At 40.9% G+C, this 15,496-nt stretch overlaps 1 protein-coding gene and 1 long non-coding RNA gene across 3 annotated transcripts; both read right to left on the bottom strand.

Moving 5' to 3' along the window:
• Positions 1–1,329: 1,329 nt before the first annotated feature.
• Positions 1,330–6,500, bottom strand: isl1a (ISL LIM homeobox 1a). Of its 2 annotated transcripts, none has more exons than XM_085474296.1 (6): positions 6,339–6,500; positions 5,810–5,999; positions 4,824–5,083; positions 3,681–3,967; positions 3,049–3,216; positions 1,330–2,126 (listed from the first exon to the last, which is right to left on the bottom strand). In XM_085474296.1, the coding sequence occupies exons 1-6, from the start codon at positions 6,364–6,366 to the stop codon at positions 2,010–2,012; spliced, it is 1,050 nt and encodes a 349-aa protein (XP_085330422.1). In that variant the 5' UTR covers positions 6,367–6,500; the 3' UTR covers positions 1,330–2,009. The 2 variants fall into 2 exon arrangements, with proteins under 2 accessions (XP_085330422.1, XP_085330423.1); XM_085474297.1 differs by having other exon boundaries at positions 3,681–3,964.
• A 6,098-nt stretch (positions 6,501–12,598) lies between these two features.
• On the bottom strand, positions 12,599–14,632 carry LOC146696219 (uncharacterized). The gene is made up of 3 exons (XR_014923080.1): positions 14,165–14,632; positions 13,205–13,360; positions 12,599–13,120 (listed from the first exon to the last, which is right to left on the bottom strand). It is a non-coding gene; the product is annotated as an uncharacterized LOC146696219 (long non-coding RNA).
• Positions 14,633–15,496: the final 864 nt, after the last annotated feature.

The following is a 15,496-nucleotide window of genomic DNA, read 5'->3' as shown; positions in this document are numbered from 1 at the left end:
ACTTGGCTTTTCTGTTCACTGCCATCCCTGTAATAACAGCTTGGACTTTTAATCATATACTGTACGTCCCAGCTATGAAGGACAGAACCGCATTTTAATATGCACGAATTACAACCTGCATTGGAGGTTAATGCTTTTGCAGTACAGTATTTGTATTGTAAAAGCTGGATACTGATGATTCAGGGCACGGGCATCTTTTCTCTGACAATAGTAAACAATGTTGTGTTGTAAAGTTTGTCTTCTTCTGTTTTTCATTAAACCTCCTGACTCAGTGAGATTTTATTGTAAAAAGCATTCAGACAGCCCTGCTGACGCTGCGGAGCACCACTTTACATTTCAGAGCAACCTGCATTTAAAAAGAATTAGCTTTCTCTCATTCACAAATTTAGACACATATGTAATTATTATTAGAAATTAGTGAAATCATTCAAATATTAAATATATCGTTTCTAAATCATAACATTAGCCGTTAGGACAAAATGCTGATTCCTGTTTTTTAGATGTTACATTTCTTACAGTGTTTTGGGTTTCTTTGTTTCTTTGTTTGTTTGTTTGTTTGTTTTTGTTCAAAAACAAATCCATACATTTTAATGTCAAACAGAAAACAATGAGTGTCTGTATAATCCAGACAAGTCGATATTGTTTGCTATGAGCACCCCGCACCGCAGCCATGCAGTCACACATTCCCATACACCAAATAATAAACTCAAACACTGTTTAAAACCTGCACTTTGATCCACACTGAAACATTATAGAACAGCGATGTTCACAAAACCCTGAGACTGCTTTGGACATTTGTCCAAATACTGAAAGCTTAAATTCACGGCACGCACCGTGTGCGTTTGTGGGTTCTGTCACCTTCTTTTTGACTCGGTTATTTAATGGCAAAGGGAATAGTAAGAATAGCTTTAGTGTTTTTAATTTGGACTTTTCTTAAAACAAGTAGAATTTTTTCTGTTGCGGCCACGTTATGGCACCGTGTGCAGTGCCGAGTGTGGCCGTGTCTCTTAAAACGTAATCCAGCTATGCGTACAAATGAAGATCCACGCGGCACATTTTAGACGGAAGAAGATTTTAAAGGTCGGGCGTTTTGTTAGGCTGGAGATGTTTAGCGGTGCACTTTGCGCTGCAGCAGGTAGCAGAGTATACGTAACCTGACACAGCATCTGCACTAACATGACACCCAATTAACCACAGTCTACCCATCCAGGCATTTAACCAGAGCTGATGTGTGTCCGCTCACAGAGAAACACGCGTCAGACGTGCAGGTAAACTCCTTATTGTCATTTTGTTTGTTGATTCCGACAAACAAGCGACAGACCAAACGCCTTGGGGTTTTCTTTCTTTCTTTTTTTTTTACTTCAGTTAAGAAAGTTACACAAAAGGTGGCAAGTTTGTTGACAATAAATAATAAATAATCTTGCTGCACGGGAACAAACAAAACATTTCCTTCCGGAGCTAACAGTATTTTTTAAGTTATTATTAATTTACACATCTTTGGGGAAGAAAAAAAATGTTGGACGGACACTAACTCGCACAAATGTCCCACGAAGCTTGTGGCAAAATAGAGGTATACCTTGTTGCAAATGCTTTAGTACTTGGGTCTTTAAGAAAATCATGTAGTTAATGGAGAACCCCCGCCCACACCCCACACAGTCATTTATTATATGACGAGGTGCGTGTGTCGAATTAAAAAAAAAAAAACAAAACAGTTTCTATTGAAAGTCGCGTGCGGCATGTCGCGAGTACAGAGAATCTCGAGCTCTCTCCTCGCCGCCGGGTCCCGTTCATCGGTGAAGCCAGCTTCATGCCTTCTCTGTTTGGCAAACGGGCAGCACCGACCGACCGCGAGGACTCGTCGCGTTATCTCCTCTGGACGTTAGAATGTGTGACTGTGGTAAATCCCATGATTGTCTTCACAGTGTCAAAATACAACCAGGGGGTTGCTTGGTGCAGTCGAGAAGGGTGATATGAAAGGGGCTGTGTGTGTCTGTCCACGCAGCGCCGGCTCAGGCCTCGATGGGGCTGGAGACCATGCTGTTCGGCGTATCTGGAAGCTGAGACGACATAGACGCTACTTCGCTGCCCGTCGAGTTCGAACCCGGTCCTCCCTCCGAGAAACTCACCTGCAGAGCACATTAAGCGAACCTTTAAAAGCACAGCTGAAACTTTTACACGTGCACACTAAAAGGCCTTGGATTACATCTACTCGTGGGCAGGTCAGTGCTGCTGCTCAGGGACGCAGTTCAGCCTGTGTGTCAGCAAAGTTTCCAAAGGAAATCCGTCCGTCAACGTCACTGCAACCATCGACGTCATAATAATAATAATGATGATGATAATAATAATAATAATAATAGATTTGTAGTCTACTGCTTTACAATTGCGCGATAAAAGAAGCGGAACGAGGATGGCATGGTGTTCGCTTTTACAGGTATTTGAAAGTCTGTTAATTTGAGAGTAAACGGAACCAAACGGGAAAAACACAAAATGCTTTAATTTTATTTAGAAAGCTGGTTTACATCGTCCGGGTGCGCTGCACGTGTCTTTGCCGTGTGTGGCCGGTGTGGAGAACAAACACTGCTGGTCTTTCGGGTTACCCACAGCCTCGTGTCTGTGCGCTTAAGCGCATCTGACCATATTCCCTCGAAATTTTACATACTTGAAATAAACGTAGAAAACGTAGCGTCAGTGGTCACAGTGGTTATGTGTCCATGCTAATTCAATATTCTTCAACAGATTAAGAATTATATATATATCTATATCTATAGATAGATAGATAGATAGATAGATAGATAGATAGATAGATAGATAGATAGATAGATAGATAGATAGATAGATAGATAGATAGATAGATAGATAGATAGATAGATAGATAGATAGATAGATAGATAGATAAGGGACCTAGCAGTGCTCGCAAACGACACACACTATTAAAAAAAACAAAAAGTTGTTCAGAGCAGCTGCTGAATGTCCTCAAAAACTGAAATCACAGCACTTTTGATATCAGCAGTGTGTTAATGTCTGAGCGCGAACCAGGAAATCACGAACCAGTTGTTGGAAAGCAGGCTGGTCGATGTCGCTCTGCAGCGCGAAGTCGCTGAGCACCTTCCAGGGCGGCTGGTAGCTCTGCACCTCCACCGGGTTGGCTTGGATGCCTCCGTCGTGCCGCTCCGGGCTGGCTGCCACCATCGGGGTTCCCGTCATTCCCTGGATGTTCTGCAAGAAACGGAAGCATCCTGCTCAGCACCACGCACAGTTACTGGGAGAATTACACGCGAGGGGGTGTTGCCGTGTAAACTCACGTGCACGATTGCTCAATCAGCAGAACAATCAATCACATTATGTCCGTATTTCACATAAATATAGACGTGTGTGTGTGTGTGTGTGTGTGTGTGTGTGTGTGTGTGTGTGTGTGTGTGTGTGTGTGTGTGTGTGTGTGTGCATGCTTGACCTCAGAGCCCGGGTGAGCTCGTGCACAGTCCTTCTTGCCTGTCACGGAACTTCTGATTTGAACTTGATGAATAAATCTGCTCTGAGGCCTTTCTGGGACTGACACCTTGATTAATGACGGAAGCAGCCTGCCGACCACGGTGCCACATCACGGGCCTCTTTGATACACGGGGTGTCAGTGGATCGTGTGTGATCGGGTGTGTGGGCTGGTGATCGCGTTAAGCACCTACCGTCTTGTCGCTGGACTGCTGCTGTTGTAGCTGCTTCATGAGTTGGCTTCTCTTCTTGTCTTTGCATCGCTTATTCTGGAACCAGACCCGGATCACTCGCGGGCTGAGGCCGGTCATCTCCACCAGCTGTTCCTTCATTAGAGCGTCGGGCCTCGGGTTGGCGTTGTAGCAGGTCCGCAGCGTGTGCAGCTGCTTCTCGTTCAGCACCGTCCGGACCCGGGTGGTCTTCTCGGGCTGTTTATGTACGTGAGGCCGCAGAGCGGGCTGACGGGCAGAGATTGGTTCTGCTATGGAAAAAAGTGAAAAACATCCGATCAAATGAAACACGTAGACTCCAAACACGGACACGCGAGCGGACTCCCTTTAATTCCTCTCCACACACGTATGCTTCTTCCACAATTTTGTGAATTCTGAATCTCTTTCAGCATCTTGTAGAAATGTTTTTGACTTGGTAACATTAAAAAACGCGCGGCTGTGGTCCCTGAGCATCAGAGAACCTCAGAACTGCGCTCACACATCCAGAGAAAAGCTGGCCTTTGGAAAAGACGCTTTTTCGTTATTTAATTAGCTTCCGGTCTCATTCAATATTCGATTAATATGTGGAAGAACACTCTGACATATCGGAACCAAAGCCATTATTTGTTACAGCAGGAATGGAGCAGGCTGCCCAAAGCCATTAAAACATTGATAGGAATAACCAAAACTATGAGAAGGACCAGCAGCCGTGTTTACTGATCCCCTCCAACAAGAATAATTGGACTTTTTCGGACAGAAGCGCACCTCAGGCCTTTCTCTAATCCTCCCACAGTCTGCAGAAAACAAGTTACACCAGCCAAAAGCATGAGCAGACAACAGGTCCACTAAAATAAGGCCAACAAACCAAATATGACAGCAGAACACTTCCACTCTCTGTGGCAGGAGGGACACGTTCCCCTCGATGGAAACGCGTTAAACACAGATCAAACATGGGCAGTAAATCCCTCTGATATCGCAGCCTGCGTTTGACAGATTTGAAGCACAAGAAACGAAATGTCTTTCATTTTTAAGGACTACAAAAATAAAATAAAAATACAGGAAACACCAAGTCAGCGTTGAACACACCGTGTGAGCTGAAGTGCCGGTCTGCAGCAGCAGCAGTCCTACCTGCCATCTGCAGCGGTCTGGCGGGGTGCAGGGGGCTCAGCGGGTCCCCGGGGCCCAGGCTGGCCCGTTCCACAACATCGTGGTCTGCTCGACAGAAGAGCCCGTCTTCTCGCAAAGCAAATTCGTCCCCCGGGATGAGCTGCCGACTGCAGGCCACGCAGCGGAAACACTCAATGTGGTAGACCTTGGAACGGGCCCTCATAACGAAGTCGTTCTTGCTGAAGCCGATGTTGCATTTAGCGCATTTAATCCCGTATAACCTGCGAGGCACACACATGCAGGGCTGGTCATTCACACGGCACACAGCTCGGCCACTACACACTGATGATGATGATAATAATAATAATAATAATAATAATAATAATAATAATAATAATAATAATAATAATAATAATAATGGTTTAATATTTACTTATTTGTAATAATTACAAAACGCCCGAGATGTCCACATTTTAATTTAAATTATTATTATTATTATTATTATTATTATTATTATTATTATTATTATTATTATTATTATTATTATTATTGCTGCTGTTGTGATTATTATTATTACAAATATAATTAAATAAAACTATGAACTTGTAAATGAGCTTGGTGAAGTTGAACAGGAATTGTGAGAGTGAGCTGTCTGCTGTCTGCACAGAAACGTCCTGCGGGTTCTCGCTCTGTGTGATTTTTCAGACTTTGCTCCGGAGTATCCTGCGACCTTGAGTTGTGGTCTGGATGAATTATATTGTTCCAGAACGTTAAACCACGTCTTATCGCCGCATTACGAAATGCTGGCGCTACTTTCTACATAAGCTGCTGTATCAAGTAACTGTGATTCTGACACGTCAAATGAAATGTGCCCGGTGGCAAAGGGACTCCAGGGAGAGTAAACGAGTCCGCATCATCTCAACTTGATCTTGTAAATATCAAAACAACATAATTCCAATTTTCGAGCTGCTCCAGTTCTTCGTCCCGTCCCGTCCCGGCCGTCCTACCTGATGTAGTCCCGTTTACAGTAAGTCTTTCCATCCCTGACGAAGCACGTGCAGGACTCGTCCAGGTACTGGCTGCACTCGGCACACTTGAGACAGGCGGCGTGCCATTCAAGGTCCGGAGAGACCCGCAAGATATACTGGTCGTGGATCTGGTTTCCGCAGCCCACGCACAGAGACACCAACCGCTTCTCTGGAAGGGCAACAACATAAGAACACATGAAACACTCTTTAGCACACCAATTATTATTATTATTATTATTATTATTATTATTATTATTATTATTATTATCATCATCAAGACTACTATATAGGAGGTAACACAGCTTTCATATAAATATATATAAATATATATATATATATATATATATATATATATATATATATATATATATATGCGTGTGTGTGTGTGCCGAGTTTAATAGGGGAAAGTCATATACTGTGTTTGCGGAGATCACCACGTAACCAAGTCAACTCTTAGTTCTGAAGAATTAAGTTCCAGCATGGATCCAACATCGAACACATGTCTTACTTTTCGGCGGGTCCCCCATGTCTCCCATGTCCACAAAGTAAGGCGACGTTAGGTCCACTGTCACAGCGGGCTGCGGAGCCTGGAAGCCTGGGTAAGTCCTCCGCTGCCGGGCTGCCGGACCAGGAGCTGCACTGTCCGGCTCGGATAGGGAGTGTGTGTACGTGTGTGTTTCCAGTGTGTGTGCAACTCTGACAAGCGACGGGGCTGACGTAGGACATCAGCACGTCATCTGCATGAGCAGCTGATTGGCTCTGCAGACCCTGACCAGCACACACACACACACACACACACACACACACACACACACACACACACACACACACACACACACACACACACTGGCACACTTATTGCTGCATATCAATTGTTTCTCAGCTTTGCTTTGCCCTCTTCTGATCTGTTCATTTTCTCTCATTTTATTCTAGTTTGCAGCAAAGCTGCTTATTGTTCATATAGCTAATCGTTACGGTATATTATTTCAGTAAAGGAAAGCCTCACATCACTGTTACCGTCTCTGTGATGGAACATATAGCAGGCCACAGCGAAAAATCGCCGGGCGCGCACTGTTGAATACGCTCATAGATTTAAAGCGATTATCAGTGTGCAGTTAGATCCACAATTATATTGCACCTCGTGGGAGATATGTATATAGAATATGTCTGTCTAACTGTCCGTGGGCTGTCTGTGCTGTTAACACAACTGTACGTGGGCGTAAACTTTCTTTTCTTTTAAATTCCTCGAAATGGGAAATTCAGAAAACAGCTGTGCGGCCAGCTTTTAGAAACAGAAAGCAATTCGAACTTGCACGTGAGAGTTCTTTACACAGACAAAAGTAACGTAACGAAAACTAACGAAAGATACGAGCAGACGCGTCCTGCTTCGGTGTTCAGCAGAAAGCCCGAAATCTGACAGGCCGGGACCCTCGAAGCCGCCCAGACACACACCAACACGCCCTCTTGTGTTAGTAAGTAACTACTAACACAGCGGGAGTGGACACATCACACCTGCAGCAGCCTCCACAACCACGCTAGAATCTGTCGTGGAAATGAATTGTGTCATGCTACCGTCAGACTAATGTAGTGGCGGGCCAATAACATTAAACATTTATTATTATTATTATTATTATTATTATTATTATTATTATTATTATTATTATTATTATTATTATTATTATTATCAAAACAAAAAAAGAAGAAATTCCCAAAATTGAAACGAGAGGAATTCTTCTCTTAGCTCTGTGGAGACATCATAAGACAGACTGATGATTGAGACAATCTACAGTTTAGCAAAATGTCCAAATGCAAATACAAGAACAAATGAACACAAACAATTAGTTTTATTATATGAAATGACTGTTTTCAGATTTCCCTTCATTGTTCTCCATCACCATCATTAAGCCCAGAATGAGGGAATATTTTCTGGAAGAATTTTATTCCATCTCAAAAGCAGAGATCTAAAAACTTCTGTCAGTATGTGGTGGTGGCATGTTAAGGCCCAGCGCACCTTCCTGAGACACTGTGTGGTTTTTCCATTTATTTCCTGTCTGTGTACACGATGATCCTTATTTGTAACCTTTTAGTGTAAGTACAGGAAGTAACTAAGATTTTATTGTTTCCTGTTGCAATGCTAGTTTGTGTTATTTTTAATACACATGTGATCACTGTCTTTTCATTGTCCACTAAAAACAGAAAGCATTGATACAAAACATTTTGGATTTGCTGATACAATTATATTACGAGTGATTTATCTATGTCAAACTTATCAAAACAAGATTATATAAATCTGCTGATGCTTAACGATATAAACACACTTTTGGACGTGTAAATAGTCCTTCTCTTTAACTTTAAACAGAAAAAGCCTCTTTTAAAATTTCACTGTCAGGATATTATTTAGGCTGAAATGTGTCTCTATGGGTGAGCACGCATGCAAAGAATAGTTGCTGATTTTAGCCCCACAGTCAATAGAGTAGACTGTGTAATATAATTGTAATATTAGTTGTAAAATCAAATTTTCCATGTGATATATTAGTGATGATGTAAGGAAAAGCAGACTAAAACTGTGTTATTCTTATGTGATTAAGACAATAGACTGAGGTATTATTTCTCCCTCTCTTTGTCCTGTTGTCCCTCCTCACCCAGCCGGTCGGGGCAGACGGTGCCCCTCTCTGAGCCTAATTCTGTTGAAAGGGAGTTTTTCCTTCCCACTGTCGCCAAAGTGCTTGCTCACAGGGGGTTGTCTGGGTGTTAGGGTCTGTATTACTGTACACCTTACACTGAGGTGATGGTTGTTGTGATTTGCAAAAATCCAGCCTCACCAAACTTTCTAAATAAAAACTTGGTTTTCATCACTTTATCTGGATGAACCTTTACATGAAACATCCACAAGTTTGTCTTTGATGATAATATTAAGGCAATAAGAGGCTAGCTTTGGCCTGACTGATTTGTCCTCCTATCTGACAGTTTTCTTCAGCTTCTTTCAGAAACTCTGAATCATATCTGTCAAGTCCTTCACCCTCATCTCAACCCTGACGAGAACATTTCAGCAGACAGTCACGAGTGTGGGCTGTGGATGCTGTCTGTACTGTCCAGTGGCAAGAGGAGATCTACCTCCCCTGGGTGCCCCCTTGTGCCCCACAGACCATATGGCTTGGCCTGGCCCTCTAGATGGTGTGCTGGTCCATGGACCACCTGAGGCAGCAGGAGCTCTTATAATCACTGGAGACAAGGGCCACTTGACACCAGGCTGACAGATGGTGCTGCAGCACTGCTGCCCTGGACTACTGCTGCTGCTGTGTGTGTGTTCAGATTGAGAGGCACAATAAGGGTGATGATGTGTCAGGGGTGGTTAAACATGATGGTGGCAGCCCATCTTCTTTTGTCTCTAGGGCAGCCATAGCCGCGGGCCATGACTGCAGGCAAATTTCATCACATATAAGGAGCAGAGCCTAAACGACAGAGCAGCTCCACGCTGCCGCGCAACATCCAGGAATAGTATCTGTTTCCACTGTTGCAGTTACAGAAAAACAGGAACTACTGTTGGTCAGGCAACTCTGGAGTTCCAAGAAGGAATGTTACACACGTTCCCACTGAAGATGAATGTAAGATGTTATTATTTGTTATGAATGATATTATTTCGATTTTTGTGTGGAAAAAATCCAAATAATATACGACTGTCCTTCAGTTCACTTGCATGCTGTAATCAGAGCTTATAGTTGCTTTTAATGTTAACTTCTCCAATCCTACCACCAGAAGTATAAATGCTGCAATGAATGCAAAATTCAAAATTGCATGTGGTGTCATGTGTAAAGCTGTAGCAACTACAGTACGTCAGTAATACACTGGGCCACAGTTTAGCCTTCAACATGGAGACAACATGGAGATTCTACAGTATATCGTACAGCACAGGATGACATACAAATACTCGCTTTTTCTTAATATTAAATCACTATAATGAATCTTTTGCTTGTATTTTTCAGTTAAAACACCCTGTGCCCAGGCTTAACTCACAGCAACCCTCCTTATTTCTTTTTCTTAGTTATTGTAAAGATGATCTTTTTAGTAGATTTTATTCATTGTTGTTTACATGTATTTAAAATGCTATAGGAATAAAGATAACTATTGATGTTGTTTCCCTTTAGTTGCATGTTACCTGCTCCTTCCATGGAAAAATTATACCTGCTACACCATAAAAAACAACACATAAAATCTACACAATAATTTGAGGTAACAGTTTGTACTTATTTTAAATGAGTGAAAAATTGCACTCATTTGGACTATTTGGATACATTTTACTACATATTTCTAGTAAATAGCAATAGGAAATACAGGGTTTAAAATACTAAAAGAAATAAGGTCCCTATAATAATTACTCATTGAAACTGATCATTCTAACTCTTCTTTGCAAGTAGACAATAGTTAATCTAATTAATATTTATTTATTGCTGATCTGTTCAGCTAATTAACCTCCATTATTCAAGGAAATGCAGCTTCACACACCAGACGATGACTATGTCAAAGTTTTTAATCCGTAAAATGATCCAAAAACATAAAATGATTTTATTTGCTCTGTAAAGGGTGAAGGTGTATGCAACACTTCCACAGTGGATTTGAAGACTTTCTTTCCCCCTCAAACAGTCTTAATACCATTAATGACTTCCTCCCCTCATCCAGCCGCTCACAGCAGATGGCCGCCCCCCCCTGAGCCCGCTTCTCTTGGAGATTTTTTCCCATTAAAAGATTTTTTTTCCAACTGTTGCCAAAGCGCTCACTCGCAGAGGTCATATGATGGTTGGGGTTTTCTCTGTTTTCTTGTAGGGTCTTTACCTTACAGTATTAACCGCCTTCAGAGAACTTTTGTTGTTATTTGCTGTATAAATAAAATTGAATTCAGTGTGCTACTTTGAAGAACTGGATCACAAAACAGTTCTGTCATAAACAAAATGACCTTTGGGGTAGGTGAAAGGACAGAAGGCAAGAAGGAGGTGAAGGGAACGGAGGAAAGGAGAGGAGATAGAAGGAGAGATAGGAGAGATGAGAACTCTCTCTGTCTGTAGAGATGAAACCTTTTTATAATTATTCATTTAACTGTTTCAACTCCATTAGGGTTAGGAAGCACAAATGCTGCAATGAGAGATTAAAAAACAACAGTAAGTCCAGATGCACTCAAAAAAATAAGTCATTGGATGAACTCAATTGGACTGATGGCAGGTTTTCCACGTAATACATCTATTTTGGTCCAACCTAATCTACATACATCATGACAATTCAATTAAATTGAGTCAGTAGAACACAATTTCGTAAATACTGCTAAAATGAAAAAAAGTACATTAAAATGATGTGAAAGGTTTTGGTTGGTCCAACTCAATACAATGTCATTCACTTGAGCTAGATTTTCATTGCATTGAAATCATTATTTTGAGTTCAACTAAATCATAATTTTCATTACCAGAAAACTAATTTAATTATTAAAATAATGACAAAATGAATTTGTTTTTACAACTCAGGTTTATTCACTTGAATTAAAAGCAGAAACAGAATATTTTGTAAATAAACATACATGTCACATGGTCAAATCAACCTTAACAAAAATCAAAGTGCTCACAAAAAAGTGCTGACGTACATTTGTAATGAATGTCAAATCTGAATAGCACACACCTCTGTACTACTAGGCAATACTGAAAACAAACTGGAATCTGTAAAATCAGATTTCACTTCAGAATCATTGTATATATTTATAGTGACACTTGCAAATTCACAATGATAACCTACTAAACATTGCAATTCACACCATAGTATGGCAGTCACTGAAGATTTGAAACAACCCAACAATACATAAATACACACACATATACATAAATACACACACATATACATAAATACACACACATATACATAAATACACACACACACACACACACACACACACACACACACACACATATATATATATATATATATATACATATATATATATATATATATATATATATATATATATATATATATATATATATATATATATATATATATATATATATATATATATATATATATATATATATATAGTGGCCGGCATAGTGTACAGGAACATCTGTGCTGAGTATAACCTAGAAGTCCCGAGGTCAAAATGGGAGATGCCCCCAAGGGTGGTGGAGAATGACCGAGCTAAGATCCTGTGGGACTTCCAGATACAGACGGACAAAATGGTGGTGGCTAACCAACCGGACATAGTGGTGGTAGACAAACAGAAGAAGACGGCCGTAGTGATCGATGTAGCGGTTCCGAATGACAGCAACATCAGGAAGAAGGAAGACGAGAAGCTGGAGAAATACCAAGGGCTCAGAGAAGAGCTCGAGAGGATGTGGAGGGTGAAGGTAACGGTGGTCCCCGTGGTAATCGGAGCACTAGGTGCGGTGACTCCCAAGCTAGGCGAGTGGCTCCAGCAGATCCCGGGAACAACATCGGAGATCTCTGTCCAGAAGAGCGCAGTCCTGGGAACAGCTAAGATACTGCGCAGGACCCTCAAGCTCCCAGGCCTCTGGTAGAGGACCCGAGCTTGAAGGATAAACCGCCCGCAGGGGCGTGCTGGGTGTTTTTTTTTTTTTATATATATATATATGTGTGTGTGTGTGTGTGTGTGTGTGTGTGTGTGTGTGTGGGCTGGGTCAATTTCCCTTATTTCATCACAATTGGGAACCTTTTGAAACAGCTTGTTTTATGCACATTATTCCTGAAACCAGGAGACTGCTGTAATGGCAGTGACACTAGTTAGTGTCTTGATGCAATCTGCTGTGTTCCTTATAATGAAGACTTTTTACTAATTGGCATAATAAACTGAACTCCACTGGAGTGTTTACTTTCTGAAGTGCCTTGAGATGACTGTTGTTGTGATATACCGCTATATAAATAAACTGAATTGAAACACTGACAGAAAATGGATGAATGTTTTGTCCACATTTACTGTGTTTATAGAGGCAGTAGATACCTACATGGCAGCACCAAAAGAATGAACAATTGAATTTTTGCTGAAACTGTCCCCTTAAAAAGTGCTCTCCAGTGCAAGTTTCAACAATGACTATTAAGAATAATACATATTTCACAATTATATTGTCTCTTTTGAATATATGAGGATTTTGTGTGCGATGAACCTAACTCAAATTGAATCTAGAAAAGAAGGTGTGATAAGCGTACCAGATACTCCTTGAACAGTAGGTCTGGATCTTCATTAAAGTAGATCACCAGGCTTTTAAGAGTATGCTCCCTCTTTATGTCGATGTCATCATACTAATGCAAGGGTGGAAAAAAAATGGTGAAAAAAATGGAATTGATTGATTGCATTTAATTGATGGGTTTATCATTAGTACCGACCAAACTACTGATCGCCATGATATCCTTGATCTTTTGGCCCTTTGCTCCTTTGCTCCCCTGAAAATTTTGCATCAGCTTGTCTGTTAAATTGTCCAGCTGAGCCAAGAACTTCGCCTGCAGGGGTTTTGTAGTGATCTGCAGGAACTCTGCATTCACCTGGAAATAAAACATACATAAATATAATAAACTAGAAGTTTAAATACAGACTGCTGAATCAACACACTGAAAGTTGCTAAACATTTGAACCATCAGTGAAGTTTGTCAAGACCTAAACTGTTTGTAGCTGAGTTTAGGAATATAGCGCCACCTGTTGCTTTGGCATGTTCCTAGCAGCGTTTTCCTTCATTTTTGCGTTTACCTGTGGACGGGATTATTTTTTAAAACGAAAACGGAAAATCTCCGTTTTCAAAAATACCTGTGTAAGTGTGGACGTAGCCGAAATCTTTTATAATAAGAAATAGGTTTGAACGTCATGGGAGTGCGCATTGTGCTGCCTGCAGTTACTCTTCCGGCCACATGGTTCGCTTTTGGTAGCACCCTCAGTAAACTATGTAGTGCTTTTAAAGACACCTCAAAACAATACTTTCTACTAGAAAATGGCATATAATAATAAACACAGAATACATAATTTTTAGATTATAAAAAGAAAACAGTAAGAAAGAAGTTAGCTATAGGACATCATCTTTCATTGAGCACAATGGCTAGCTGCTAATAAGCTAGCACACGCTCCGACTTAAAAGTTGGCAGCTACACAATTTCTCCTCTAAAACAAGGCACTTTTGAAAAGACCTGGCTATATTGTCAAAAAAAAAAAATAGTATTCAAGCAGAGAAGAGAATGGTAGCACCACCAAAAGTTCAAAAAACAACTGTTACAAGCTTCTATGATAAATAGCATTATAGATTTAGCTGATAAAGAAATACACAATTGGATATATGGAAAAATAATATGTTACCTTACCTGAAGGTGTAGTTTTATCCAAAAAGTACAGAGAGGCCAAGAGCAGCTGCATTCATTTAGGTGATCCTGAAAGAGCGCAAAATTTTCAAAGAAGGCGGACCGTTGTGTAACTCAGTAACTTTGTGTTCTTGTGACAAAGACTGCTTTGAGAGAAAATAATTTAGGTTCACCACACGAATAATAATTGCAGTAACGCTGGAGTGCTACATTTGCGTTGAATGAGATTAAAAATAATGTTTAAGCTTAAAGAGGGGCTTGAATTGATTTCTTTGAGTTTACAAATACTTAAGTGCAAAAATGTACTCCTCCTACCCCCAGTGCCCCAACAAACTCATTCATTTTGTGTTCAGAATCAGCCTCTGCTGGTTTTGAATAATTTTAGGTTTACACAAAGAAAATCAAATTAATTTGGTATTTTTTAATTGCATTTGTGAACAACTAACATAATTTGCATGTGTTCTTTGAAAGGAGGACCTGAATCTGTTTTTTGAGTGTGTGCAAATTGATTGAACAGCAAAGTAGAAGTGCAATGATTACTCTCCTAGACTAATCACAAAAATCATTTTCCCCACAAATACACGATATTTAGTGTCATGGTCCTGGGTCGTTGACCCAGCGTTTTGTGTTTTGTGATTATTTCCCTCTGTCTAGTTATTCTGTGTCCTCCCCCCTTGTGTCCGGTTCGGTTCTAGATTTCCTGTTTTGTTCTGAAAGTCTGTGTCTGTTGTCATTGTGTTCAGCTTGTGTCCTCCAGTCATGTGTATTCAGATCAGCTGTTCTTCCCTCCTGTGTGCGATTACCCGATTACCTTGTGTGTGTGTGTGTGTGTGTGTGTGTGTGTGTGTGTGTGTGTGTGTGTGTGTATATATAGTGGGTGTCGGTCTGTGTTCGTTGTCGGCTCGTCTGTGTTTCTTGGTATCCTGGTCCTTGGTCTGCGTCTCTCTGCTCCGCTCTCCGTTTTGTAAGATTTCAGGTTTGCTCTTTAGTTTCTCCCAGTTTAGGTTTGTCATTACTCATGCTTCATTGCCTGTTTTTGCCACTGCCACCGTGTAAATAAACTTCACTCGTATCATCAGTTTGCTGCATTTTGGGTCCTCCTTTTCCTCCACTCCACACGGCTCACTCCGCCAGCCGTGACATTTAGTTTAGTTCCTGAAGGAGAAAAAAATCACTTATTTTAAAACCCAGAATCAGAGTTCTTAGACTCTTTTACATTTATGCCGATGAATTGAATATAAGAATTGTTGACAATGGAGAATCAGTTATTTGATAGATTGTTGCACCTCTACATTAATGAATATCTTTCTCTGGAACTGGATGACAAAAGAAAAC

This window comes from Copadichromis virginalis, linkage group LG12 (assembly GCF_057382275.1).
Source record: "Copadichromis virginalis isolate Kocher_CV1m ecotype Utaka linkage group LG12, C_Virginalis_male_GT1.1, whole genome shotgun sequence".
Taxonomy (NCBI): Eukaryota; Metazoa; Chordata; class Actinopteri; order Cichliformes; family Cichlidae; genus Copadichromis; species Copadichromis virginalis.
The sequence above is the reverse complement of the archived record's forward strand: the minus strand, read 5'-3'. Positions and strand labels throughout refer to the sequence as shown.

What these genes read in the sequence shown, in the direction of transcription:
- isl1a (XM_085474296.1), bottom strand. Translation starts at nt 6,366, where the DNA reads ATGGGAGACATGGGGGACCCGCCGAAAA. An exon ending in CATGGGGGACCCGCCGAAAA is followed by an intron (nt 6,000 to 6,338) that starts GTAAGACATGTG and finishes TTGCCCTTCCAG; the next exon opens with AGAAGCGGTTGGTGTCTCTG. An exon ending in TGTAAACGGGACTACATCAG is followed by an intron (nt 5,084 to 5,809) that starts GTAGGACGGCCG and finishes TGTGCCTCGCAG; the next exon opens with GTTATACGGGATTAAATGCG.